This window comes from Equus quagga, chromosome 2 (genome assembly GCF_021613505.1).
Source record: "Equus quagga isolate Etosha38 chromosome 2, UCLA_HA_Equagga_1.0, whole genome shotgun sequence".
In the NCBI taxonomy this organism is placed as follows: Eukaryota; Metazoa; Chordata; class Mammalia; order Perissodactyla; family Equidae; genus Equus; species Equus quagga.
This window is the reverse complement of record NC_060268.1, coordinates 24,840,779-24,864,267: the sequence shown is the minus strand read 5'-3', so window position 1 is coordinate 24,864,267 and position 23,489 is coordinate 24,840,779. Positions and strand designations below refer to the sequence as shown.

At 56.0% G+C, this 23,489-nt stretch overlaps 1 protein-coding gene across 1 annotated transcript in view; it reads right to left on the bottom strand.

Annotated features, from left to right (window-relative positions):
• LOC124235387 (myosin-6) overlaps nt 1-22,120 on the bottom strand; it is a 28,051-nt gene extending 5,931 nt beyond the window's left edge. Inside the window, exons 1-31 of the mRNA XM_046653266.1 lie at nt 22,100-22,120; nt 18,684-18,917; nt 17,286-17,429; nt 16,827-16,983; nt 16,701-16,728; nt 16,305-16,416; nt 15,920-16,012; nt 15,152-15,215; nt 14,800-14,898; nt 14,187-14,290; nt 13,961-14,099; nt 12,178-12,446; nt 11,729-11,899; nt 10,262-10,571; nt 9,467-9,537; nt 9,096-9,183; nt 8,888-9,005; nt 8,618-8,741; nt 8,200-8,336; nt 6,693-6,948; nt 6,315-6,557; nt 5,989-6,165; nt 5,560-5,705; nt 5,216-5,306; nt 2,736-3,125; nt 2,258-2,384; nt 2,049-2,167; nt 1,477-1,673; nt 789-972; nt 455-620; nt 234-358 (exon numbers count right to left, since the gene is read on the bottom strand). Of these exons, the coding sequence (XP_046509222.1) occupies nt 234-358; nt 455-620; nt 789-972; nt 1,477-1,673; nt 2,049-2,167; nt 2,258-2,384; nt 2,736-3,125; nt 5,216-5,306; nt 5,560-5,705; nt 5,989-6,165; nt 6,315-6,557; nt 6,693-6,948; nt 8,200-8,336; nt 8,618-8,741; nt 8,888-9,005; nt 9,096-9,183; nt 9,467-9,537; nt 10,262-10,571; nt 11,729-11,899; nt 12,178-12,446; nt 13,961-14,099; nt 14,187-14,290; nt 14,800-14,898; nt 15,152-15,215; nt 15,920-16,012; nt 16,305-16,416; nt 16,701-16,728; nt 16,827-16,983; nt 17,286-17,429; nt 18,684-18,917; nt 22,100-22,105 (4,689 nt within the window). The 5' untranslated portion in view covers nt 22,106-22,120. The remainder of the gene's footprint in view (nt 1-233; nt 359-454; nt 621-788; nt 973-1,476; nt 1,674-2,048; nt 2,168-2,257; nt 2,385-2,735; nt 3,126-5,215; nt 5,307-5,559; nt 5,706-5,988; nt 6,166-6,314; nt 6,558-6,692; nt 6,949-8,199; nt 8,337-8,617; nt 8,742-8,887; nt 9,006-9,095; nt 9,184-9,466; nt 9,538-10,261; nt 10,572-11,728; nt 11,900-12,177; nt 12,447-13,960; nt 14,100-14,186; nt 14,291-14,799; nt 14,899-15,151; nt 15,216-15,919; nt 16,013-16,304; nt 16,417-16,700; nt 16,729-16,826; nt 16,984-17,285; nt 17,430-18,683; nt 18,918-22,099) is intronic.
• Between the last annotated feature and the right edge of the window lie 1,369 nt (nt 22,121-23,489).

Below are 23,489 nucleotides of genomic sequence, written 5' to 3'. Positions count from 1 at the left end.
TGGGAAACAAAACCTATGGCCTGTGATCAGACTATGATGTTTTCCTTTGTGCAGACACTAGCTCTGGAAGTGGTCATGGGTAGTGGGTAAGTGTGTAGACGACCTTGGATTAAGAATAAGGAGCTAACAGAGTCAAGGTCACCCCCAGGTGCAGGAGAGATGGGGAGTCAGAGACAGTAGAGAGGGTGGGCGGGCTGTCCAAGGCAGGGGTGCGCGCAGAGCCAGGCCCTCACCTCGGCCTCCTCCAGGGCCGACTGCAGCTCCAGCTTCTCGGCCTCCAGCTGCTTGCGGACCTTCTCCAGCTCGTGCACAGTCTTTCCTCCTTCTGCCAGCTGCTCAGTCAGGTCAGCGATCTCCTCTGGGGGTCAGAGGGCCAGAAAGCTCAAATCCTGTCTTTTCCCTGCCTCAGTGCCGCCCTCCCTGCTCCCCCCCGGCCTCTCGGGCCCCAGCGCACCCTGGAGGTTCTTGTTCTCCCGCTTGAAGGTCTCCAGGTGCTCCAGGGACTCCTCATAGGCGTTCTTGAGCTTGAAGAGCTCAGTGCTGAGGGAGCGCGCCTCCTTCTGCGAGGCCTCCAGCTCCGACTGCGACTCCTCGTACTTCTGCTTCCACTCGGCCAGGATCTACAGGGATGGACGGGGCTCACTTGCAGCCTCAGACCCCGTCCCCACCTCCAGGGGCTGCCCAGGCCCCTCATCTGGGCTCAGCCGCCTCCCCAACGGAATGTCCTCCTTGGAGGACACCAGCCCCCCTGCTCTGCCTCCTGGCTGTGGCCCCCGACCCCAGCCCACCTTGTCGAAGTTCCTCTGCTTCTTGTCCAGGGCCGCGGCGGCTGCGTTGGAGCGCTCCACATCCACCATCAGGTCCTCGATCTCATTCTGCAGCCGGTGCTTGGTCTTCTCCAGAGACGAGCACTTGGCATTGACGGCCTCCACGGCCTCCTCGGCGTCCTGCAGCCGCTGTGCCAGCTTCTTCCTGCCCGGGGAGATGGGTGTGTGTGTGTGACTCTACCTGGGAACAGCGGGACCTTGGGACCACCCTCTCCCCACAGCTCCTTGGGACGCTGAGCAGCCCTTCAGGCCCTGGAACCCCATCCTCAAGGGAGCCAAGGCTGCAGGTGCCTAGAACAGTTTCCTCCCTACGTGCAGCAGCATCTGGGTGGCAGACCCCACCTCTCCCCACCCAGGCTGATCGTCGATAGCTCCTCTGACCAACAAGCTTTTTGCTCGTCTTATACGTGAGCATCAGGTATAACCCGGGCCAAAAGCTCGCCCGTCACAGGAAGTGAGTAAGGGCCAGCGGGGTTCACTCAGAGCGCAGAATCCAGGCTTCCTTTCAAGCACCTCTACTGCCTAATACATCTCTTCCACCCTCCGTTCTCCCCCCTCAAACCATCCCATGCCCACTCTGCCTGCCCCACCCCAGGTCCTCTTGCTCCTTCCTCTCTTAGAATCAGGGCGAGGGCTGCCTGGGACTCACTTGGCCTCCTCGAGCTCCTCGGTCCTCTGGATGGCGTCTGTCTCATACTTGGTCCTCCACTGGGCCACCTCCGAGTTGGCCTTGGAGAGGACGCGCTGCAGCTCGGCCTTGGCCTCTATCTCCTCCTCGTACTGCTCCCGCAGCAGGTCACAGTCGTGCCTGGCCGACTGCAGCGCGTGAGCCAGGGCATTCTTTGCCTGCGGGGCAGGCACCGGGAAGTGGGCTCAGCTCCCAGGAAGGTGGGAGGGAAGGCCCTCCCCCCATTCTCCAGGTCATTTTCATGTCTACAAACTTCAACCAAGCCCCAGCCTCTTTCAGGATGAGGGCTGGTGTGGAATCTCAACTGTCCTGGAGTGGCTTCCCAGCTAGCCCCCTCGACCTCCTTACAAATAAGAAAAGAGGCTTTAGATGACTTTCCAGTGTGGCTTAGCTGAAGCGGAGAATGACCTAGCCTGGAGGTCTTTCCATTACAGAGGCCTCTCTCCAGCCTCTGGGCTCCATTGCTGGCATTGATGTTAATGGCCCCAGGGCTGCCATCAAGCCTGCCCTACTGCCCTCTAGCTGGGCCTCACCTTGCCCTCCTCCTCCAGCTGCCTCTTGAGGTCCTCCATTTGCTGGGTGTAGGAGAGCTTGCCTCGGGTCAGCTGGGAGATCAGTGCCTCCTTTTCCTCCAGTTGCCGAGACAGCTCTCCTGGAGGTGGGCATGGGGGTTTGTGGGTCACAGAAGAGGGCAACCAGTGCCCTATCTGGGGCAGGTACAGGGCTGGTTAGAAGCACCCACCGTTCTCCGTCTGCAGCTTGGCTCGCTGGGTGGTGAAGTCGTTGAGGGAGCGTTGGGCCTCTTCCAGCCTCGTGCGGTACTCGTTGGCCTGGTCCTCCAGCGTCCGGGACACCTTCTCCAGGTTTGCCTTCAGGCAGGAAGGGACACAGAAAGGGTGAATGCAGGAGGGGCTGGAGTTGTTGGGGAGAAGGGGCTGGGTTGAGCAGAGGAAGGAAAGAAGGGCTAAGGTGGAGAGAGCACAGAGGGCAGGGGGGTGAAACGGGTCGGTGCTGGAGGGACACAATCTGAAGAGGGCACAGAATTGAGGAAGGGAGGGATGGTGAGGAGACAGACTGGGTGGAGGGTGAGGGAGGGACAAGGGAGAGAGGGAGAGGCTGAGAAGAGAATTCTGAGAGACGGCAACTAGAGAAAGTGGAGGAAGGCGCACTGTGAGGCTGTGAGGGAGAGGAGGGTGAGGAGAGGTGAGTGGGTAGCCCACCTTGGCCTTGATGATCTGCTCCATGTTGGAGGTGACATCGTCCAGCTCCAGCTTGAACTCACTCTTCTCCTTCTCCAGCTTCTGCTTCACGCGCTGCAGGTTGTCGATCTGCTCGCCCAGCTCAGCCACGCTGTCGGCGTGCTTCTTGCGCAGGGCCGCCGCCGTGGCCTCGTGCTGCAGCGTGGCCTCCTCCAGGTCCCGCCTCATCTTCTGGAACTCGGCCTCGCGCTTCTTGTTCAACTCGATCTGCACGGATGTGGCCCCGCCAGCCTCTTCCAGCCGCTCGCTGATCTCCTCCAGCTCCCGGGACAGTTCTGAGCGCAGCTTCTCCACCTTGGCCCTGGCAGTGCGCTCGGCCTCCAGCTCCTCCTCCAGCTCCTCAATGCGTGCCTGGGAGCGGACACAAAGGGCTCAGCCCCACCACCTGGAACCCTCTCTTGGAGCCCCCTCCCAGGGCTCTGGAAATCTCCTGGCCCAAGCATCAGGTCCTGTAGAGCAGTGTCCCCTGCCAACCCCAGGGGACAGTTGGCAATGTCTGGAGACATTTTTGATTGTCGTGACTTGGGGAGGGGGTGTTGCTGCTGGCATCTAGTGGGCAAGGCCAGGCTTCTGCTAAACATCCTATAATATACAGCCATCAATAGGAATTTGGTTGAAGCCAAATCTTCAAGCACTTCCCAGGGGCACCTCGGACCCAGTCTGAGCATCTACAGCCCTGAATCCTGAGAATCTGCATTCAGAGGAGAATCTTGAGATCCCTGAAACTCAGAGATTCCTCAGATGCACTAGGCTCTCCTCTGCTAACCATAAGGCAGGAGAGCAGGTGCTTTTATTTTACAAGTATTTGCAACAATATGCATCAAATAATCAAAAATTTTTGTAATCTTCTGAGTTAACCGCAAAGTCCACAAAGTCAACCATATTCCTCACTCTCCACAGCTTGCTGTATTGATGCCCAGGGCTGGGTTCCAGCTTGACTGTTCCCTTCCAGGCCAGCCAAGTGCTAGCAAAGTGCTCTCCTCTGCGTCATCCTCTACCTCATTTTTCTGGCCTTAGCCTTGGCCTTGACTAAATTGGGAGAAAGTCTCATCTGCCATCTTAATCTGTTGTCTGACTAGCCAGGAGCCTCAGGGAGGATCACTAAGATCCCTTCATCTGTGGCTGTGGACAGTGTTAATGGAACGTGCAGGGTGGTCCATGCCTCTGCTCCCAGGATGGAGAAGGTGGGATTGTGTGCAAGAGCTTGGGCAGGAAGAAGGAGGAGCCACAGCCCGTGGCCAAGCCCTGATGGAGATGACAGTACTATTGTTCTGAGTCTAAGAGTCAAAGTTGCACAGAGCCAGGTAGAAGAACCTGGGGATGTCCTAATATTCTGGCTAAAACCCAGAAGCGGCGCCAACCAGACAGGAGGGCAAATTATCACTGACGGCAGGCCAGCCCCTGAGCAGCCCCCAGGGGAGTGGAACTGTGTTCATGCGTCATTTGCAGCCTGGGCCATGGGCCCTGAATACCGAGAGGAGGTTAGCTCTCTTCCTCAGCCGCAGTCTGATGAGAAAATGACAGGATAAGGCCCTGCCCACAGTAGCTGAGTGTCTGCTGCCCTTGGGGTCATTATGTCCAGTCCTAGCCATGCAGGTTCTGCAGCTAGAAAATGAGGATGACAGTACCTGCCTTCCTTGCGTCCAGGGCACTTTTGACAAACATGGGACCAAGAGTGCATTAAAATTCAGGGTGCATTAAAGGTAAGGGAGACTATGGCTGTTAATTTAATCTCCTTCTGCAGAGGGAGGAGAAAGCTATGGGGAAGACAAAAGAACACCTCTTTGCTAGTGGCTTGCTGACTTCTCTAACCTGGACTATATTAAAATAACGTTTATATAGGGCTTCCTAGTTGACAAAGTGGTTTCCTACATATTATCCCCTCTTGTCCTCTGTAAGGCAAGGGTTATTAATCCCATTTTACAGATGAGAAGAGAATCTGTGGTTCAGGGAGGGGAAGCGAGTTGCTCAAGGTTGTGGGAGTTGACTTAATCATGGGGACTCCATGGGGACTCAGCCTGGGTGAGGGGCTGGGTCAGGACCCGGGAAGAGTATGAATGGAGCACCCCAGAGGACAGTGCTCCATGAAGCTCCTTCTCAGCCCCAGGCAGCGAGAAGTGTCAAAGGAAGGATTAGAAGAGAATCGAACCCTAGCATTTATCCCAGAGCAGAAAACCCATGAAGCACAGCATTGCTCAAAAAGAGAAGTGCTTTTAGCAGGTATGAGAACCCCCTCTACCCCTGCAATAGCCTTGTTGAAGCAAGACTTTATTGCCCTAATGGGGGAGGGCCGGTGTTCCCAATGCCTGTGAGTCAGGGCTGGGGGATCTCTGGGGCGGCTTGGAGTTCCAGATACTGTCTAGAACCCTAAGCAGCTCCTGCAGCCTCAGCTGACTCAGGGCCACTGAGCTCCCCCTTGGCTGTGCCCCAAAGAACTTCACCTGGTTTTCCTTCAGTTTCTTCTGCAGCTGAAGGGCCAGTGCCTGCTCATCCTCAATCTTACTGTTCAGCTGATTAATTTCAAACTCCTTCCTGGAAGAGAAGGGAGGTGACAAGTGGCCTTCCTTCCTCTGTGCCCATTCTCTTCTCTGGCTTCAGCATGCCAGCACCAGTCGTCGCCCCCTCAACCCACCCTGGCCCAGAGGGTGAAGGTGGAGGGCTGTGATTGACCTCCTCATGCCCACTGTGCCCAGCGCAACCACGGCCAAACAGGGGCAGAACCCCGGGCTTTAACCCTCAGGGCAGGTGCCTCCATTAGCCCCTCCTGGCCCCTACAGGCTCCTACTTCTTAAGCTTTTCTTCCAGCTGCAGCTTGTCATTCTCCAGGTCCATGATGCTCTCCTGGGTCAGCTTCAGGTCACCTTCCAGCTTCCGCTTTGCTCGCTCCAGGTCCATGCGCACCTTCTTCTCCTGCTCCAGGGACCCCTCCAGCTGGCGGAGAGAAGAAAACAAAGAGGGTGTAGAAAACCTGAGATCCACAGTGCATGCTCTTCTGCTCCCTTCTAAGCTCAGTCCAGTGGGATTGGAAGTCAAACCAGCAGAGAAATCTCTGCAAGCACAAAGAATTCAGAGTCGCAGCCCAGGGAGGAACTGCAGAGAGAAAAAGGCCCCCGGGGTCAGAGAGGTTAATTCTAGGGATCAGGGACCCCTTGGCCATTGTGTTGCCTACAAAATCCTGATCTGAGAGAGATGGAGCTTGGTTTTTACTACTCACATCATCCACCTGCTGCTCCAGCTTGACCTTGGCCTTGGTCAGGGTGTTGACCTTGTCCTCTTCGGCCTGGAGGTCATCCAGGGCCTGCTGGTGGGCCTCTTGCAGAGCTTTCTTCTCCTTGGTCAGCTTGGCGATGATCTCATCCAGCCCAGCCATCTCCTCTGTCAGGTTCTTCACCTGCCGACCAAGAACCCCGTCCCCTTTAGGTTCAGAGGTCACCAGCCTGGAGATATCTATGGGGACCTCCAATGCCAAGGACCAGGGCCACATCCTGGTCTGGGAATACTGGAAAGACCTGGGCTGGAGTCACAAAGAGCTGCCCTCACCTTGTTCTCTGTTGCATGCTTCTCCTTCTCCACCTTGGCCAGTGTCAGCTCCAGGTCATCAATGTCCTTCTTGAGCTCAGAGCACTCATCTTCCAGCTTGCGCTTCTTGGCGGTGAGCTCAGCGTTCATCTCCTCCTCATCCTCCAGCCTCTCGGTCATCTCCTTCACCTTGGCCTCCAGCTGGATCTTGTTCTTGATCAGCTGGTCACAGCGCTCCTCCGCATCATTGAGGTTGTCTTGTTCCTAGAAGAGGAGGACAGAGAGCAGAGCTGGTGGTTAAAGAGATGAGAGATCCAGGGTCTTCTTCTCTGGTGATGAGACGGGCTATAATCTAGGGGAAGGGAGAGGAGAAGTGAAGAGACAATCACGTGGCCTCACCGCCTGCACTTGGAGCTGTAGGTCGTTCTTCTCCTGCAGCAGGGACACCATCTTCTCCTCCAGCTCCTTGCGGCGAGCCTCAGACTTCTCCAGCGACTCTTTGATACGCCCAAACTCCTCCTTCATGGTGGCCATCTCCTTCTCTGTCTCTGCGCTCTTCAGCAGAGGCTTGATCTTGAAGTAGAGCTTCATCCAGGGCCAGTTCTTGACCCCCATGAAGGCCCGAATGTTCCACTGGATTACCAGCAGGGCATCCCTGGCAAGGAATCATGGAGGCGGGGAGGAGCATTATCAACGAGCACTTCCTAGTTATGGGGCAACTGCACTCGGTTCCCAGCCTGTCTGAGCAAGTTTGTAGGCACCTGAGGGCAGGAGCCCTGTCTCGTAGCCTTGAGATGCACCCCACCCCAACATTACCACATGGAACATGGAACTGCTCAATAAATATTAATTGATAATTCAAGGGTAGTTTATATCTGCCATACTGGGGCATTAGTAGTAATGGAAGCTACCAGCTATAGAGTGTCTATTGTGTTCAGTGTTTCTAATCTCATAAGAACCTCAAATATGTTAAAAATGGTGGTATTTTATAGATAGGAATATCCATGATATATACATAAGTTGCAAAGCATGAAACAAACTGACTCTCCGTGAACCTATTGCCCAGACAGGAGCTAGAGCATTGCCGCTGCTGGCTCTGCCTGTGGACTCCTCTCCGTCTCCTTTCCTGGTCCCCGCACCAGAAGCAGTCACTACCACGAATCTTGTGTTTTTCATTTCCTAGTTTTTCGAAAAATACTTTAACCCTATATGTCTAAATCTTTAAACAATATGCGGCTATTTTTTGTTATTATTTCTGAGCTTTATAAAAATGGCATCACATTGTGTGAATCCTTCTGTGACTTGCTTTAGTTCACTCAACAATCTGCTTTTAAGGCTCAAACACACTAGCAGGTAGTTGTAGTTCCCTCCTTTCATTGCTTTATAATATTCCACTTAATGACTATCCTACTATTGACCCATGCCCCTGTGGGTGGAATTTGGGTTATTTCCAGATCTTTGCTATTTTGGCCAATGCTGCTATGAAGATTCTTTTTCATCCCGCATGTACTCTTGTGCACGTGCAGGAGTTTCACTGTGGGAGGGCACTCAGGAGTGGAATCAAAAGGTATGCAATCGTTCATCTTTAACAGATGATAAATTCTTTTCCAAAGAGGTTGCACTAATTTACACACCTGTAAACAGTGGGCCAGACTTGTTGATTTTTGTCAATCTAGTGTCTTAAAAAATAGTATCTCATTGGAGTCTTAATTTGCATTTCACTATGGGAATTTTCTTTTTTTTAAGAATTCAAAATGAGACCCAGAGTGGTCAAGTCACTTGCCCAGACCAGCTGGTAAGTGGTGGAGTCAGGATTTGAACTCTGGTCTTCTGACCCACGCCGGTTGGTCCTGCTTGTCTACCTCTGACATCTCCGGGAGTGCCTCTCCCTTCCCTCGTGCCTCACCTGCGCTCCAAGATCTTCTTGAACTCAATGCGCATGAGCTGGCCCCGGGACTGGGCTTGGATGCGGGTGAGGATGCGGCTCAGCCTCTCGTCCCGCATCTCCTCCAGCAGTCCCAGCAGCCCCGCCTTGAAGAACACCTGTGGGCAAAGGGAAGACCAAGGGGCCGCAGCCTCAGAGAAGGGTAGCCAGGGTGGTGGAAGAGGGCAGGAGACCCCGGCTGAGCTCCCAGGGCACCCACCACCTGTGCGTCCTAGACCTGAGAGTGAAATGTGAAAGACAGCAGAAGGGAAGCCTGGTCATCAGCCCTTGGGTTGATACAGGAAGCCAGGAATCAGGAGTCTGCCTTCTGAGCTCCCAGCTGCCCCACTCAACATGCCCACACGTTCTGCAAATCCACCCCATGGGGCCCTGGACTCACCTTGGTGTGGCCAAACTTGTACTGGTTGTGGTCAATGTCCAGGGAGCCCAGCAGCTTCTCTGTCCCTTTCCTGCTGTCAATGAACTGACCCTCAGGGATGGCTGCTGGGTTCAGGATGCGATATCTGGGGAGGGAGGTGCCTGGAGTCACCCATAGTTCTGCATTGATCTGCTCTGCCTGCAGAATTTGGGGCCACCTGCAGAGTCCTCTCCCCAACAAGGCCACACAGGCTTCCTGCGTTCCCTGAGTTCTGGGACACCCCCTACCCACCTCTGCCGGAAGTCCCCATAGAGGATGCGGTTGGGAAAGCCCTTCCTGCAGATGCGGATGCCCTCCAGCACACCGTTGCAGCGCAGTTGGTGCATGACCAGGGGGTTTTCCATCACCCCTGAGGCAGGAGGGGAAGAGAGAGGTGTCAGCTTCAGGGCAAGTGGAAGCCAAGTGCCCTCCTCAGACTAGACCCTTCTCCATCGCTCACCCGGAGCCTTCTGTTCATTGGGGATGATGCAGCGCACAAAGTGAGGGTGGGTGGTCCTCAGGTTGGTCATCAGCTTGTTCAGATTCTCCTGGGGGTGGATGAGAGTGGGACGTCAGGAGCCACAGGGACCATCCTTTTGGTTCGTGAGCTCTGGGCCCCAGACAGCCTGTTGCCAGCACCCTCCAAGGGAGGGGGAGCTGACACATAATTTACACCTTGAGTTCAGACTTGTGTAGAGTTTATATGCCAAAAACGACCATGTAGCTCTAGCTTCTTTCCTCCCCAGACTCAGAGCTTCAGGTCAGGGTGCTGCAGCCAAGGGGCTGGGCCTGCCCATTGCAGGTCTCCTGGCATCTCTGGGCCCTTCTTACCCGGTGGAGGGCCGACACGGTCTGAAAGGATGAGCCTTTTTTCTTGCCTCCTTTGCTTTTACTGCTGTCCACTAATAACAAGAGAAAGAATGATGAACAAGAGCTTGAAAATGGAGGAGCCCTCGGGCAGGGGCAGGGTTCTGCTGCTCACTGGCTAGGTGATTTCATGCAAGTTATTCTCCAAGTTTAGGTTTTCCCATGAGGAGGATAGGAACTACCTCTAAATGGTGTGAAGAAGATTAGATAAGACCGAGTGAGTAAGGCCCTGAGCAGTGCTTGCCACAGAGCAGGCGCTGAAATAACATCAGCGTTCTTCCGCCACCCTCGCCTCACCCCACCTTCACTCTTGGCATCTTTCCACCTCCTACTTTTCTTCTTGTGCTTCCTCCTCCTCATTTCAATCCACACCTTTTCCCTTCCTTCTCTGACCTGCAGGCTCCTCTGTTCTACCGTTTCTTCAGCGATCCTCTTGGGGTTTACTGAGACCTCCTGCGGGCACAGCTGTATGCTGTGCCAGGTACAGAGATGCCTGTGTCCCCTCACTGACCCCCAGTTGCTCACAGTATGGAGAAGACATGTGACACATGCACCAATATCCATAACCCAAAGTGGAAAGTGGCACTTTCACAGAAGGGGTGCAGATGGACTGCTGTGGGATCTCCTGACCCCCACCCCTGGCCCATGGGCTCCGTCCTGGCTCTAGAGTCATGTGCTTTACAGCAGCGGGACCCTGGCTTCTTATACCTCCAGAAGTTACCTTCTTATACTGGCCCAGTACAGGGGCTGCCCTCTTACCAGAATCAGCGGAAGTATACGTGGAGAAGAGCGTGGCCAAGAGCTTGAGGGAGGACTTCTGGTACAAGCCCACCACTGTCTCATTGAGTGGGTCTTTGTTTTTCTCCAGCCAGCCCAGGATGTTGTAGTCCACGGTGCCAGCGTAGTGGATCAGGGAGAAGTGGGCTTCTGGCTTCCCCTTAATATTACGAGGCTTCTGGAAGTTGTTGGACTTTCCAAGGTGGTTGTCGTACAGCTTGGCCTTGAAGGTCATGTCGGTGGCCTTGGGGAACATGCACTCCTCCTCCAGGATGGACATGATGCCCATGGGCTGAGAGCAGTGTGGGGAATAGAGAGCATCACTCAGTGCACCCCCAGGCTTCCAGTGTCCCACACTCTGACAGAGGAAAGACTACAGCCCACTGGCTGGCGTGCCACAGAGAGCCTCTTGTCCCAATATAGGTAGTCAATATTCCTGGAATTAACCTAAATCCAATTACATTCAGATCTGGCCTATGTAACCTCTTTCTGCCCCAGGGAATCCAGCAAAGAGCCATGTACTCCCAGTCATCCTGCAAGGCCCCCATGGCCTCGCAACACAGCCCCTTCTTCCTGGATGGCTCCCCGCCCCTGAGTGGGGTCAGGGCAGGGACAGATGTGTGTCAGAGATGCCAAACTGCAGGGCAGACCAGACCCCTGACTATATGATAGGCAACACTTCTTCAAGGGGTGGTTCTGCACATCCTGCTCTTCAGAAAGCGTGGGGGTTCTTGACTTTTCTTGGGGGAAGAATCCCGTTGAAAATTTGATGAAACCAAAGACTCCCTCCCCAGAAAAATGCATGTACACACACACGCATATGCACACGCACACACACACACACACACAAACATACATCCACGTCTCTTTTCCATACAGTTTCAGGGCACTCTGAGGCCTCTGGAAGAGCAGCACCCTGGATAACCACCCAACATTTTCTGAAGGGCAGTGGCTGGACTGAGTGAGGGTCAGCCACTGCAGGCTCTGGCTATTTCAGCAACATACACAGGTGCCCTGAGAGCAAGGCAGTACTTTGAGGCTTCCGCCAGCTCCATCCTTGTCTCCTGAGTCTACAGGCAAGAGTGGCTGAGGACGGGCTTATTTTCAGAGAACAGGGAGAAGATGGGAAGCCAATGTTTCAGCTTAGGATCTTTCCATGAATGGCCCTTCTCTTGGGGTGTCAGAAGTGCTAGGAGTCCTCTCCTTCACTACGTCCCCTTCTTAAGGCACTATGAGGTGACCACCCTAGAGGACAAGGTCTTAGGTCCTGGGGAGAGAAGGAAGGGGCTCATCCTGTGTAGCCTGTGACTGCACGGTGGGTGGAAGCTGGGCCTGGAGAGAGGCTGGGGATTCTGGGGACTCTAGTTTCTTGGGTGTCGAAGGGGTGGGGCTGCCACTTTGTCTGGGATGGCAGAGGATGGGACGCAGGTGGTGGGGCCAAGGCAGCACCTTCTCGATGAGGTCGATGCAGGCCTGCAGGTCCATGCCGAAGTCGATGAACTCCCACTCGATGCCCTCCTTCTTGTACTCCTCCTGCTCCAGCACGAACATGTGGTGGTTGAAGAACTGCTGCAGCTTCTCGTTGGTGAAGTTGATGCAGAGCTGCTCAAAGCTGTTGAACTGCAGGGAGAGGGAGGGAGGGCAGGAGCGGTCAGGTAGGCAGGTGGCTGAGTGGCCAATGGGGTCAGCACCAGCCCAGCAAGGGGTGTGGCTGGTCCCCTCCCATGTCAGGGCAGGGAGGCAGAGGCCCCCTGAAGACAGGATAATGACTGCCTCCATCACTGCTGAACCCCCCTGCCTTTCCCACGCCCGGCCTATAGCTGGCTCTACAAACAGTTGTTGCATGTGTGAACGAGTGAGTTACTGTTCTCACCACCCGCGGGGCTCCCCTGACTCACGTCAAAGATCTCAAAGCCAGCGATGTCCAGGACTCCTATGAAGTACTGGCGCGGCTGCTTGGTCTCCAGGGTGGCGTTGATCCGCATCACCATCCAGTTGAACATCTTCTCATACACTGCCTTGCCCAGGGCCCCGATGGAGTAGTACACCTGCTGGACATTCTGCCCCTTGGTGACGTACTCATTGCCCACTTTCACCCGAGGGTGGCACAGCCCCTTGAGCAGATCCGCTGAATTCAGCCCCATGAGGTAGGCAGCTTTGTCGGCATCTGGTGGAGACAGAAAGGAGTAAGCAAGCACTTTCGACAGACCCTCCTTCCTGGTCCCAGGGCCAGAGCCTTTCAGATGCACTAGGTCCAACCCCCTCTCATTAAAGAGTTGCAGATCAAAGGCCTGGACCAGCACAAGGCTTGCCCAGGGTCACCTTGTGCCCAAGGTCACACAGCCAGTGTGTGCCCAAGTCAGGCTGGAGCCTGGGCCTCTTCATCAGCCCAGGGCCTCCCACCACACACAGGTCCTCCTTTATGTCTGCTGCATGTCTCTGGACCAGCCCTTGCCCAGCACTTCTGTAAGCCTGTCCCCTGCCCTCACTGCACCCTCTCGTCTCTCCAGGGCAGGGACTGGCTGATGGGACCGGCTGTGCTCTGCTCCCTGCCTCCTTTGTTCCCCACCCCAGGATGTAGCCCGGGACTGAGCACGCTCTACTCTCAATCCACGACCACCAATTTGACTGGCTGGGAAATCAAGGTTCGCAACAGCATGTTGGCCAGCCACCCTCATCCCAATCCCAGCTCTCCAAAGATGCCGTCCAAATACCATCTCTATTTAGAGGGAATTTATTTGGTTTAATTTGAAGAGTTTTGTGATAATGTGGCATGCTATCATGAAACCCAGGCTTGGCATTTTGATCTGGGCTGACACAGAGAGAAGGGATCCTCGAAGGTAAGTCAAGAGGAATGTTGTTGAGCATTTGTCTAGCACTGTTTACACCTTCACATCTCCTTCTCAAAGGATTGTCGAAACAGCCCTGCCTGGGAAGGACTGTCACTCCATTTCATTGAGGAGGAAACTGAGGCCCAGGGAGGTGGGTGGCATACCAATGCCCTCAGCTGTGTCCTGACCCCTGACCTGCTCCTCCCAAACAGAAGGTGGCACAGAGCCTGCCGGGGGGCTCACAAGGGCTGGGCGGCTCACAAGGGCTGGGCGGCCTCCCGACCCTGCATTAATGACAGGGAGATGCAGAGCTTGGAGTCTGCCCTTTCCTGGACTTGGGTGAGTCTTGGGCACGGGAGGAAAAATCTCCAACTTACTTCTGGTCAGTGCAGCTGGGCTTGAGAAGTTGGTGGGATTGTGGGGGGCCCCTCGGTCTGCCCTCCTCTCCCGTGTTCCTGCACACCCCAACCCTCACCCTACCCATCTACCCCACAATCCTCAGGTCTTCCGGGAGCCAGCTTGTCTGCGGATGGTGGGTACTCAGAGGCCTGGCTCGGCTCCAAGGGAGGAGAAAGCCTGGAGGCAGGGCCGATGGGGTGGGGTGGGGGCAGAGCCTGGCCCTGGGAAGAGGCCCCGCGCTCTGACCACTGCTTCTCACACTTTTGGTTTCCTCCCACTTTCTCTGTCACGGTCCTGACAACACTGGTGGGAACCTAACTCCTTAAGAATTGTTGAAAGGCACCAGTTTTGGATGCAGCATGGGAGACCCTGCTCCCAGGGGGCTGCCTTTGGCATGACAGGTAAACCAGCACCTCAGGTCTTTCTGGCCCCTGCCTCCTGCCCCTCAAACCTTCGGTGCCGTCTGGCTCAGCCTGCTCCTCCCGCTGCTTCTGCTTGAACTTCATGTTTCCGTAGTGCATGATGGCGCCTGTCAGCTTGTAGATGCCAACTTTCTCCTCCTGAGTGAAGCCCAGCACGTCAAAGGCATTCTGGGATGGGGTGAGAGAGGCAGGGAGGGCGGTTGGAGCGGGTGGCGCATGGGCCCTCGGGAGCCCTCACACTGCCTCCTCACTCACATCTGTGGCCATGAGCTCCTCGGAGTCATCGATGGAGGCCACGGACACCTCTCCCTGAGACACGAAGCCGTAGTCGTAGGGGTTGTTGGTGAGCAGCAGCATGTCTGTCCAGGCAAGGAACAGGGCAGGGGACAAGGGGTGGGAGAAGGCAGGGGATGGGCAGAGAGGGGTCAGGAGAGGGGCGCAGGGATGGGAGAAGAGGACCGGAAGCAGAGAGAGAGGTGGAGAGTCAGCCAGGACCAAGGAGAGAATCCAAAAGAAATGAAAAAGTAGGAGGTAGGGGGTACCTGGGGCAGGAAGAAGCAAGGTCCTAGGCTGAAAAGCAGAGGGAGGATAGTGGGGGAATGGCCCCTGGGAGAAGGGGAGGCACATATTGAGGAGCAGGAGGAAATCCATACAGAGGAGGAGGAGAAAGATGACAAGGAAGGGTAGAAAGGGAGGAAAGGGGAGCCGCAGGCAGGTCCAAGGTGGGGAAGGAAGAGAGAGGCGCTGAGCAGATGCAGGGAGGATGGATGAGCAGGGCAGGCAGAGTGGGGAGGAGGAGGGTGCCCGCCCTGCACACAGGCAGGCTCAGCGAGGGCAGCGGGGCAGCAGGGACATCAGTTCAGCTCACCCAGAAGCTCTGGCTTCTTGTTGGACAGGATCTGGTAGAAGATGTGGTAGTTCCTCTCAGCCTTCAGCTGGAAGATCACCCGGGACTTCTCTAGGAGATCTGAAGAGAGGAGAGAGGAGAAAGGAAAGAGAGTTGATCCAGAAAAAGGGTGCAGATCAGGGGAGAAAGGTTCCTACTGCATGATAGAGAGAACCAGGAGAAAAGACATGGTTTAAAGAAGAAAGGATCCTAAAGCCAAGAGGCTAATGTAGACAAAGAGGATGAAGGGGAAATGATGACATAGGGCCGCCCGGCTGGGAAAGAAGGCAGAGGTGGGGACCCGGAGGGTGGGCAGGGCTCCCTGAGTACTCACAGGTCTCTATGTCTGCAGAAGCCAACTTTCCAGTGGCTCCGAAGTGGATCCTGATGAACTTCCCCTGGGGGCAGATGGGACAAAGTGTGAGGGAACTGGACAGAAGGGACAGAATGGGGATCTTGGACCTCAAGGCAACCCAGAGTGCCCTGGAAATGTGAACGACCTATTTGGCGTCCCAGTTTAACACGAGTCAAACAGGGAAAAGATGCCCATCTCCACATACCACCAGGGTTCTCCAAGCAGACACAGGCTACGGATGAACCCAGATAGAATCCTCCTGTTTGTACTTCTGATAGGATCTCGTGTAATCCTCCCAATAACCAGCAAGGTATATATTACTACTCTGTTTCACAGATGAAGGAACCGGGGCTCAGAGAGGTGTGGGGACTTGCTGGGCAAGTGGAAAGCCAGGAAATTGGCTCCAGTGTTTATGCTCTCTTCCCACTTCCAATGTGGAAGAGCTGTGGTAATAGTCATAAGGAAAAATCTAGAAAGTGATTGAAATCAGTTCCATTACTTGGCTATGGAACAGCTGTGGTGACTCTGGGTCTCTTTTCTTGAGTTCCCAGAACTCGAGGAGCCAGGCTGAGTCGGGAGGGTTTAGAGTGAGAGTGTGTGTGTGTGTGTGTGCGTGCGCACACACACTGATATTCCAAAGCCAAATAAAGTACAATTGACTGGATGTGCTGTCTGTTGGCAAAACAGCACCCTCCTTTTTTTGTCAAGGCCAGACGGGGCCAGTTGGCAGTGGTCAAGGGCACTCACGAAGCGGGAGGAGTTGTCGTTCCGGACGGTCTTGGCATTGCCGAAGGCCTCCAGGGCGGGGTTGGCCTGGATGATCTGGTCCTCCAGGGTGCCCTGTGAAGGGAGCAGAGCAGAGGGGGTTCATCTTCTGTCCACCTCCAGGTGGTGGTGGGGAGGGCAGGGGGCTGCTCTGGTCCTGGGGGATGGGGGTGGGGCTAGATGGCCTGCTGATGGGTCTGAGGCACCAAAGGGCCGTATTTAGACCACAGAGTGCGTCTCCTGCCAAGAAGGTCTTCAGTACTGGGCTCAGTGGTTCTGTGCCCACCTCTCCCCAGGACAGGGCTAGGGATCACCAGGTCAGTCTGCCCTCAGACCCTCTCTGCTGAGCCTGTGGCCCACCATGAACCTTGTTTGCATTGACGTTGTCCTTCTTGCTGCGGTCACCTATGGCTGCGATGCTGGCAAAGTACTGGATGACACGTTTCGTGTTCACAGTCTTCCCTGCCCCAGATTCTCCGCTGGAGGCAATAGGGACTGATCAGAACCCAGATTTCCACTGTTCCCCGTTCGGAGCTCAGCATGCACCCTCCTTCCTGAGTGCCCCGGCCATCTGACCTCCTCACTGGGGTCCAGCTCCCTGCGGAATTGGCCCATCATCGTTGGTCACCCCTGCACCCCTCTAATGAGAGCCAGCACACCACACTCCTTGCAATCACAGCCTAAACTTTTCCTCCTCCCTGCCCCCCAAGGACTCAGCCTGGGTCACCCCTAAGCCTCTCTGTGGATGACAGCGCCCACTCACGTGATGAGGATGGACTGGTTCTCCCGATCTGGAGGAGGAAAGAGGAGAGGCTGTGGGTCAGGGCTGTGGGCCCAGGTCCACATGAGTGTGGGGTGAGGGGACACAGGTCGGGGCTGCCTGGCTCACCTGTCAGCATGTACTGGTAGGCGTTGTCAGAGATGGAGAAGATGTGGGGCGGCGCCTCGCTCCTCTTCTTGCCCCGGTAGGCGGCCACCACCTCTGCATTGTACACCGGCAGCCACTTGTAGGGGTTAACGGTGACGCAGAAGAGGCCGGAGTAGGTCTGGATCAGGAGACAGGGCAGGCATGAGAATCAGGAGGGGAGAGCCCAGGATGAGCGGTGGCAGCAGGCAGGAGAGTCCCTGGTCATCCCAGCTGGCTCCTCTCTTTCTGCAGCTGACCAGGAGGGAGGGGTGGGGGAAGGTGGGGAGAGGGGAAAGAGGGAGGGGGGAGGGGGGCGGGCGGGGCGGGTGGGAGGTACTGGGGCCCCTTGGCAGTGTTCTGACTCCTCCCCTTGAGAGAGTTCCCTGGCCACTTTGCTCTCCGGACAGCACGGGGGCCCTGCGGTGTGCAGGCTGCACTCACATAGATCATCCAGGCCGCGTAGCGGTCCTTGAGGTTGTAGAGCACCGCGGGCTCGTGCAGGAAGGTCAGCATGGCCATGTCCTCGATCTTGTCAAACTTGGGCGGGTTCTGCTGCAACACCTGATCCTCCTTCACGGTCACCGTCTGGGGAGGAAGCATGGGCAGTGGGTCAGGATGACCACACTCCCACCAGGACCTTGCTGGTCTGGCTTGCCAGCCTTGCCCACTCACCTCCTCCCAGAACACGACCCCCGCCCCCACCTTGCTCCCTGGCTCTTCTCTGACCTGTGCCTGGCCTTACCCCATAGTTCCTCCAGGACACTTTCCCCAGATAATTTACCCACCCGCTGTCTCTCCCATCCTGGGGACTGCCCGAGAGTCCCTGTGTCTTGTTAGCACTCCAGATCCTGTGCCCATGAGCATCACCTTTCAATCTCTGCCTCAAGTGTCTAGGGACAAACTCAGAGGGGCTGGCAGCTCTCCCATCTGCCAGCTTTATCCTGACCCCAAGGCTGTCTCCTGGGAGCAGTGCTTGAGGGCAAACCTTCGTCCCTAGTGGAAAAACATCTCGCCCATCTACTCTATACTCCCCATCAGTCACTGTCGGTGTGGTTTGATTGGCCCCATGGGGTTTTCCATGCCCTGACGTCATTAGTTCCTGCAAGTAGGTATTCTAGAATTTTTTTACAGTAGAGGAAGCCGTGGCTTGAAATAATTAAATGAATTGTTGGCACGGTGGTGAGTTAGTGGCAGAGTCGAAGTCCCCGGCAGGTTGTGGCCTGTTATTTCATTCCTCAAAGGGACACGAAATTCAGTCAGTATGTCTGCAAGGCACACGGTTCTGAGCCACTGCTGGTGACCAGTGGCAATTCTCACGGCTGGCGTGAGGGACTGGGGACTGGGCACTTCTGAGTGCCAGTCACCAGCCCAGGACTGAGCATTCTGCTCAAGAGTTCTCTCTCTTTGTGTTCATCTGGGTCTAAGAGTTTGCTCTTGGGTTGGGTGAGGGGGATTTGGGAAAGTTGGTCCATGGAGGAAACCAAGGCATAAAGGAGTGGGGTACAAGTATGATAAGGGAGTTCCATTCGATGATGTGTCTGTGCCCTCTTTATCCACAAGACCCACTGAGGAGGAAACAGGCTGGGGCTCTTGCCAACATCCTCTCTGGCAAGGGGTGTGCTTCTCTGGGGTGGCGCCCTGTTGCACCTGCTCAGGTCCATCTGAGAAATGTCAAGAGTTCACCCTCAGATGCTGGACTCTTTGAGGGGGGCATGTCCTGCACCCCCAATGGCTTTGGCTCTTCTCCAGGGTTCCTCAGATCCCACTGTAAGTGACTCCACTCCTGCACCCTTCTCCCAAAACCTTCCCTCCCCTCCCCGGGGGCTGTGCTCCACGCACCTTGCCATTCTCAGTCTCGGCAGTGACCTTGCCCCCCTCCCGGGACACGATCTTGGCCTTGACAAACTCCTCCTTGTCATCGGGCACGAAGCACTCAGTGCGGATGTCAAAGGGCCGGGTCTGGGCCTCCAGACGCTCCTTCTCTGACTTGCGGAGGTACTGGGCCGCCGCCCCAAAATCGGCCATCTGGCTATCGCCCATCTGGGTATCGGTCATCTTGTCGCTCCTCTGCAGCTGAGACACAAGAACCCAGGTCTTAGTGGGTGACACTGCCCTCCACACCCCATTCCATGCCACATCCCCTCACCACCTGGGTCCTACTGCTTTCTCTGCCACTGAGAAGCACTTGGCCTGGGTCCAGTCTTCCCAGCTCAGGTTCTGCTTCCCTTGTCCTCTGACTGGATGCTGAAGGAGAACCCCTGTGGGGGTCTGAGTAGAGTGGAATTGGCTGGAGTTTGCTAAGGGGAGGCGCTGAGCTGCTCAGAGGAGAGACAGTGGGACCCTGGTCCAGCACCCTGGCTCCTAGGAGGAAATTGGGGTGGTTCTCACCTGGTTATCTCTTCACAGAGAATCCTGAAGACTCTGGACCATGAGTGGAGCCACAGAGGTACAGCCAGGTAGAGAGAGGAACGGAAAAAGAGAATGAAGAACAATGGAGGGAGGCAGTGAGAAGTAAGCCAGCGGGCTTGCCCCAGAGAGCCAGACAAGAGCAGGACAGACCAAAAGGGGGAGGCAGGGAGAGAGAGAGGCAGAGAGGCAGGAAAAGAAAGGATGCAGAGTTAGTAAAAGTGCAAGGGGTGGATGTGGGCTCAGAGTCGGAAACAGAGAGAGGCAGGGAGATTAGAACACACAGCCAAGAAGGACGGGCAAGAGGGAGAGACAGAGAAAGAAGTGTGACAGCGATGAGTGTTGACAAAGACCAAGAGGTAAAAGAAAGCCGAGACAAAGAGAAGTAAGCCGTCCAAGGAGGGAGAAAGATGGAGACAGTGTGCAGAGGATACAGAAAGCAGGAGAGGACAGATGCAGGCAAAGAAACACAGATCAGAGAAGAAAAGAGTGTTCTGGTTTTTCCCTTGGAACCTCCTGTCTGTCAGCAGGAACTCCCGGGGGGCTGGAGAAAGACAGTTCTAGCAGAACCCTTGGGCCTCTGACCGACCTTCCCCCCACTGCTGGTGAAGGCAGAGCCCCTCAAGGTGGGGCCCTGAGGGCTGGCCACAGAGCCTCTGCAGCTAAACCCTCTCTCACCTGGTCCAGAGGAGTGTCTGTCCGTCCTCGAGCCACTCATTTATATCCTGCTGCCCCCACCCCCTGCCTAAATTTGGAGTCCTTCCGGAGGGACCCTCCCTCCCACCTCTCTCCCCTCCCAGCTCCTCCTCCCTTGATCCCTTGGCTCTGGAGGTGACAAGAGGACAGCAGGGCCTCCAGATTTGCCCATGAAAGGTCTGTCGCCCTAGCCCCTCTGGCTCCAGGGCCTTTTTTTAGTCCTTGGGCACATTCCTCCTCTCCAGAGTACTGATGGGCAGAGAGTGGGAAGACAGGGCCTTCTCAAACCACCTCCCCCACCCACCCAGGCCCTTACCTTGGTTATTTTTAACCTGAAGGGTGAGTTGAGCACACTGGGTGAGGGTCACCTTATCCCGCAGGCCAGAGGCTTGTCCTACCCCCTAACGGGCTCCCCTCCCTTCTTCTCGCCTTTCCTTTCCACTCTGGCTTGTCCTCACAAAGCCCCAGGCTGGGAGCATCTCCCCACTCTCTAGGGCCTGGAGTCCCACAGTGTGAGGAACTGAGAGCTGGAGCCAAGATGCCCAGGGAGGGGATCTTCTGCCCAGTGCCATGACTCAGTTTCCTTTTTTTAGGAGAAGAATTTCTGTACTGCCCTCTCTCTCCACAAATTCCGTGCCTGGCTTCCTTCTGGTCCCCATGTCTCCAGGCAGGTATCCTCCTGCCTGTGCTGAGGCTGTGCTGCTTTGGGCACACATCTGGAACCCCTCTCCTGATGCTCCTGATACAGTGGCCACATCCAACCCCCTCCAATAGGGGAAGGTATTCCCCAGTGCCACAGCCAAGGATTTGCACTCCGACCCACAGTCCAGTACCTTCACATGCCCATTCTCAGCCACACACACGCAGATTTGCACGCACATTCAAGCTTGCGGATTTTCCTGCTTGCTCTTATGCACACTGATAAACACATTTGCACAGTCACATTTGCACACATAAACTTTTACCCTCCCACTGCCACCTTCTGCTCCTGGTGTGGGGCAGAGCGGGGGTGGGCAGAGGCAGGAGGCGTTAATCCGGGGACCTGAGGGAGGAGGGGTGGGGGTAGGGGGCTGTTCCCTCGTGCCTCTCTGGGCTGCCAGAGGGTACAGGTGCTGCTGAGGCTGGCGGGGCTGCCTGGCAGGCCAAGGGATTTACACCAGCTTGGCCCCAGGCTCTGCATTCCATGGGGTGGGGGTGGGCGTGGGGCTCTGCTGCCTGCTCCCCCTCCACAGGTAGAACTCTGGCGTCCCTTCCCCCGAGCCTCCTGTAGCTCGTACTCACATACCCTTCCTTGTGGGTGACCCCAAGTGCCCCAGGCCCTCCCTTAGCCTCCCATGATGCCACCTTTCAGAGGCTGTAGGTGTCCGGTCTTCAGCAGGCCGTGCTTGTTATGACTAAGTGGACATTGTGTTCAGGAAACAAAGCCAGACTCCCCGACTCTGGCTTTCCCTCACACCCTCACACCCAGGAGCACTGTCCCAGCTTCCCCCTCCCACCCCATCTACTGTCACCTCTCAATATAGCTCTAGAGTGTGGAGGTGGGTAGGACAGACAGGGGTCAGCTTCTCCGGGTAGAAGAGCTTTCCACTAAATATATGGCTTCTCCCCCAAGGTCTCCAACTGCTTGGCACCCTCCACAGCCCCATTACTGGACTCAGGAACACACATCTCTCTCCAGGGGACTTGTACCCTGTATCCAGTATCCTTGGAGGGACCTGAGTGAACCCCACATCCCCATCTCCTGCAGGTGTCTAGGCCAAATCATTACTCCCAGGGGATGCAGGCCACCTGTCCCCAGCTCCAGGTCACTCGAGGCCCCAGTGTGTAAGCTAGGGGGTTAGCCCATGGCCAGTGCGTCACTGCCTGGTTCCCATTGCCCTGGAGACGTGATAAGGGGCTGAGAACACCAGGTCAGGCTGGGTCAGGTCCAGGTGACAAAGACCAGGCTTTGTCCTCAGGGAACCCTGTGTTCCAAGCTGGCCAGACTCAGTATAGATGGAGAGGGGGTGTGGGGTAGGCAGGCAGTAACCCATACCGCCTGTAGAAGGAGGAGGAGGCATGGGGTTAACTTGGTTCCAGGGCTCTGCCCCCTGTGTGGTCTGGTTTGCCCTCCTCTTCCTTTCTGAGGCCCCCTTTTCTCCCCTGGCTCTCACATCCATCCCTGCTCTCCATCCTCCCTCAGCTGCTCCCAGACAGCTCCTCATTCTGCTGGAAGTCCTGGAGAGCGAGGGCACGGGATGGAGACTCCTGCCGCAGGTGAGGGGACAACGAGGCAGGGGCAGCCTCCTTGGCACCGCATCGCCTCTCTTTGCCTGGCTCCCTGTATCTCTGTCTGTCTGTGTCTAACCTTCCTTTCCCTCTGCCTGGTTCCCTGTTGCAAAGTCGGACCTGGCCTTCATGTTTCTGCCTGTCTCAGGGTCTGCCATGCCCACATTCCCACTAGCGTCTGCCTTCTCTAAGCCCGACCTCCGCCTGACTGCCTCTCTGCCTCTATGTCTTGCTCCAGGGTCTTGTCCACCCCTCTCCAATCAGCTTCCCTGACTTTCCTTGCATCTGAAGGTGACCCAGGATTCTTTCCTTCGCCCAGTATCGCCCCCTCGGCTCTTCCGGCTTCTCTCTCCAAGGCTCACCCGTCTTTATCCTCTCCCATCCCCTCTGGTCACCCTCCTTCTCCTGGGGCTCAGCTGCCAGTCTTTTCTCGCACCCCCCTGTCTGCTGTGTTCTCTCAGTGTCTAGATCTTCTGCTCTGGGAGCTTAGATTCTCTAAGTGTCCCCTGCATCCCCCTTTTCAAGTGTGTCCCTCCCTTTTCTCTACTTATCTCCTCATTGCTTTCCAAGTCCTTGAGAGAAGAGGAGTGTCCTAGGTCGGGAGAGTGGAGGGGGTGTGAGGAGGGAGGTGGGACCGCCTCTGGACCTCTCCTCCTCACCTCCTGTACCTCTTCTCTTTGTGGGTTCCCTTGGTCACCGTCCTCCAGTTTCTCAAGCTCTCTCCCTCTCTCTCCACTGCCACCCTCCCTAGGTCTTTCCTTTTCCCTCCCTCATTTCCTTTGTCCCCCTCTCCTCTCCTCCTGTTCTCTAAGACTGGCATCCCCTCCTTCCTGGGATAGGCCCTCACTCTTGGCTGCTGCTCAGAGTGGGGGATGGAGCACGAGGTTGGTTGGGAGTGGCTGTGTGTGGTGGGGTGGTGGTGGGGAGATTCAGTCCAGGGCTGCACCAGGGTTCCAGGAGTCCCAGGGGGACAGTCCCATTGCCTCCCAAGCCCCTGCTCTCTATGGCCCACAGTCCCAGGCCTTCCCTAAGCAGCCCACCCATGTGTAGTATGACTCTAGGGGAGCTGGGTTTGTTCAGTTGGAGGGGGCGCTTACAATTTCCTCCACTTCCCAGCCCTGCAGAGCCCCTTCCCCAGAGTCCTGCTCACACCTGTGACTCTCCCCAGTCCCGCATCTGCCTGCCTCCCCTCGAGATGGTCTGCCATAAATGGGCCAAAGAACCCCCATCTTCCAGCAAGCCCAGACGAGAAGGGTCTTGGCAACAGAAGTTACC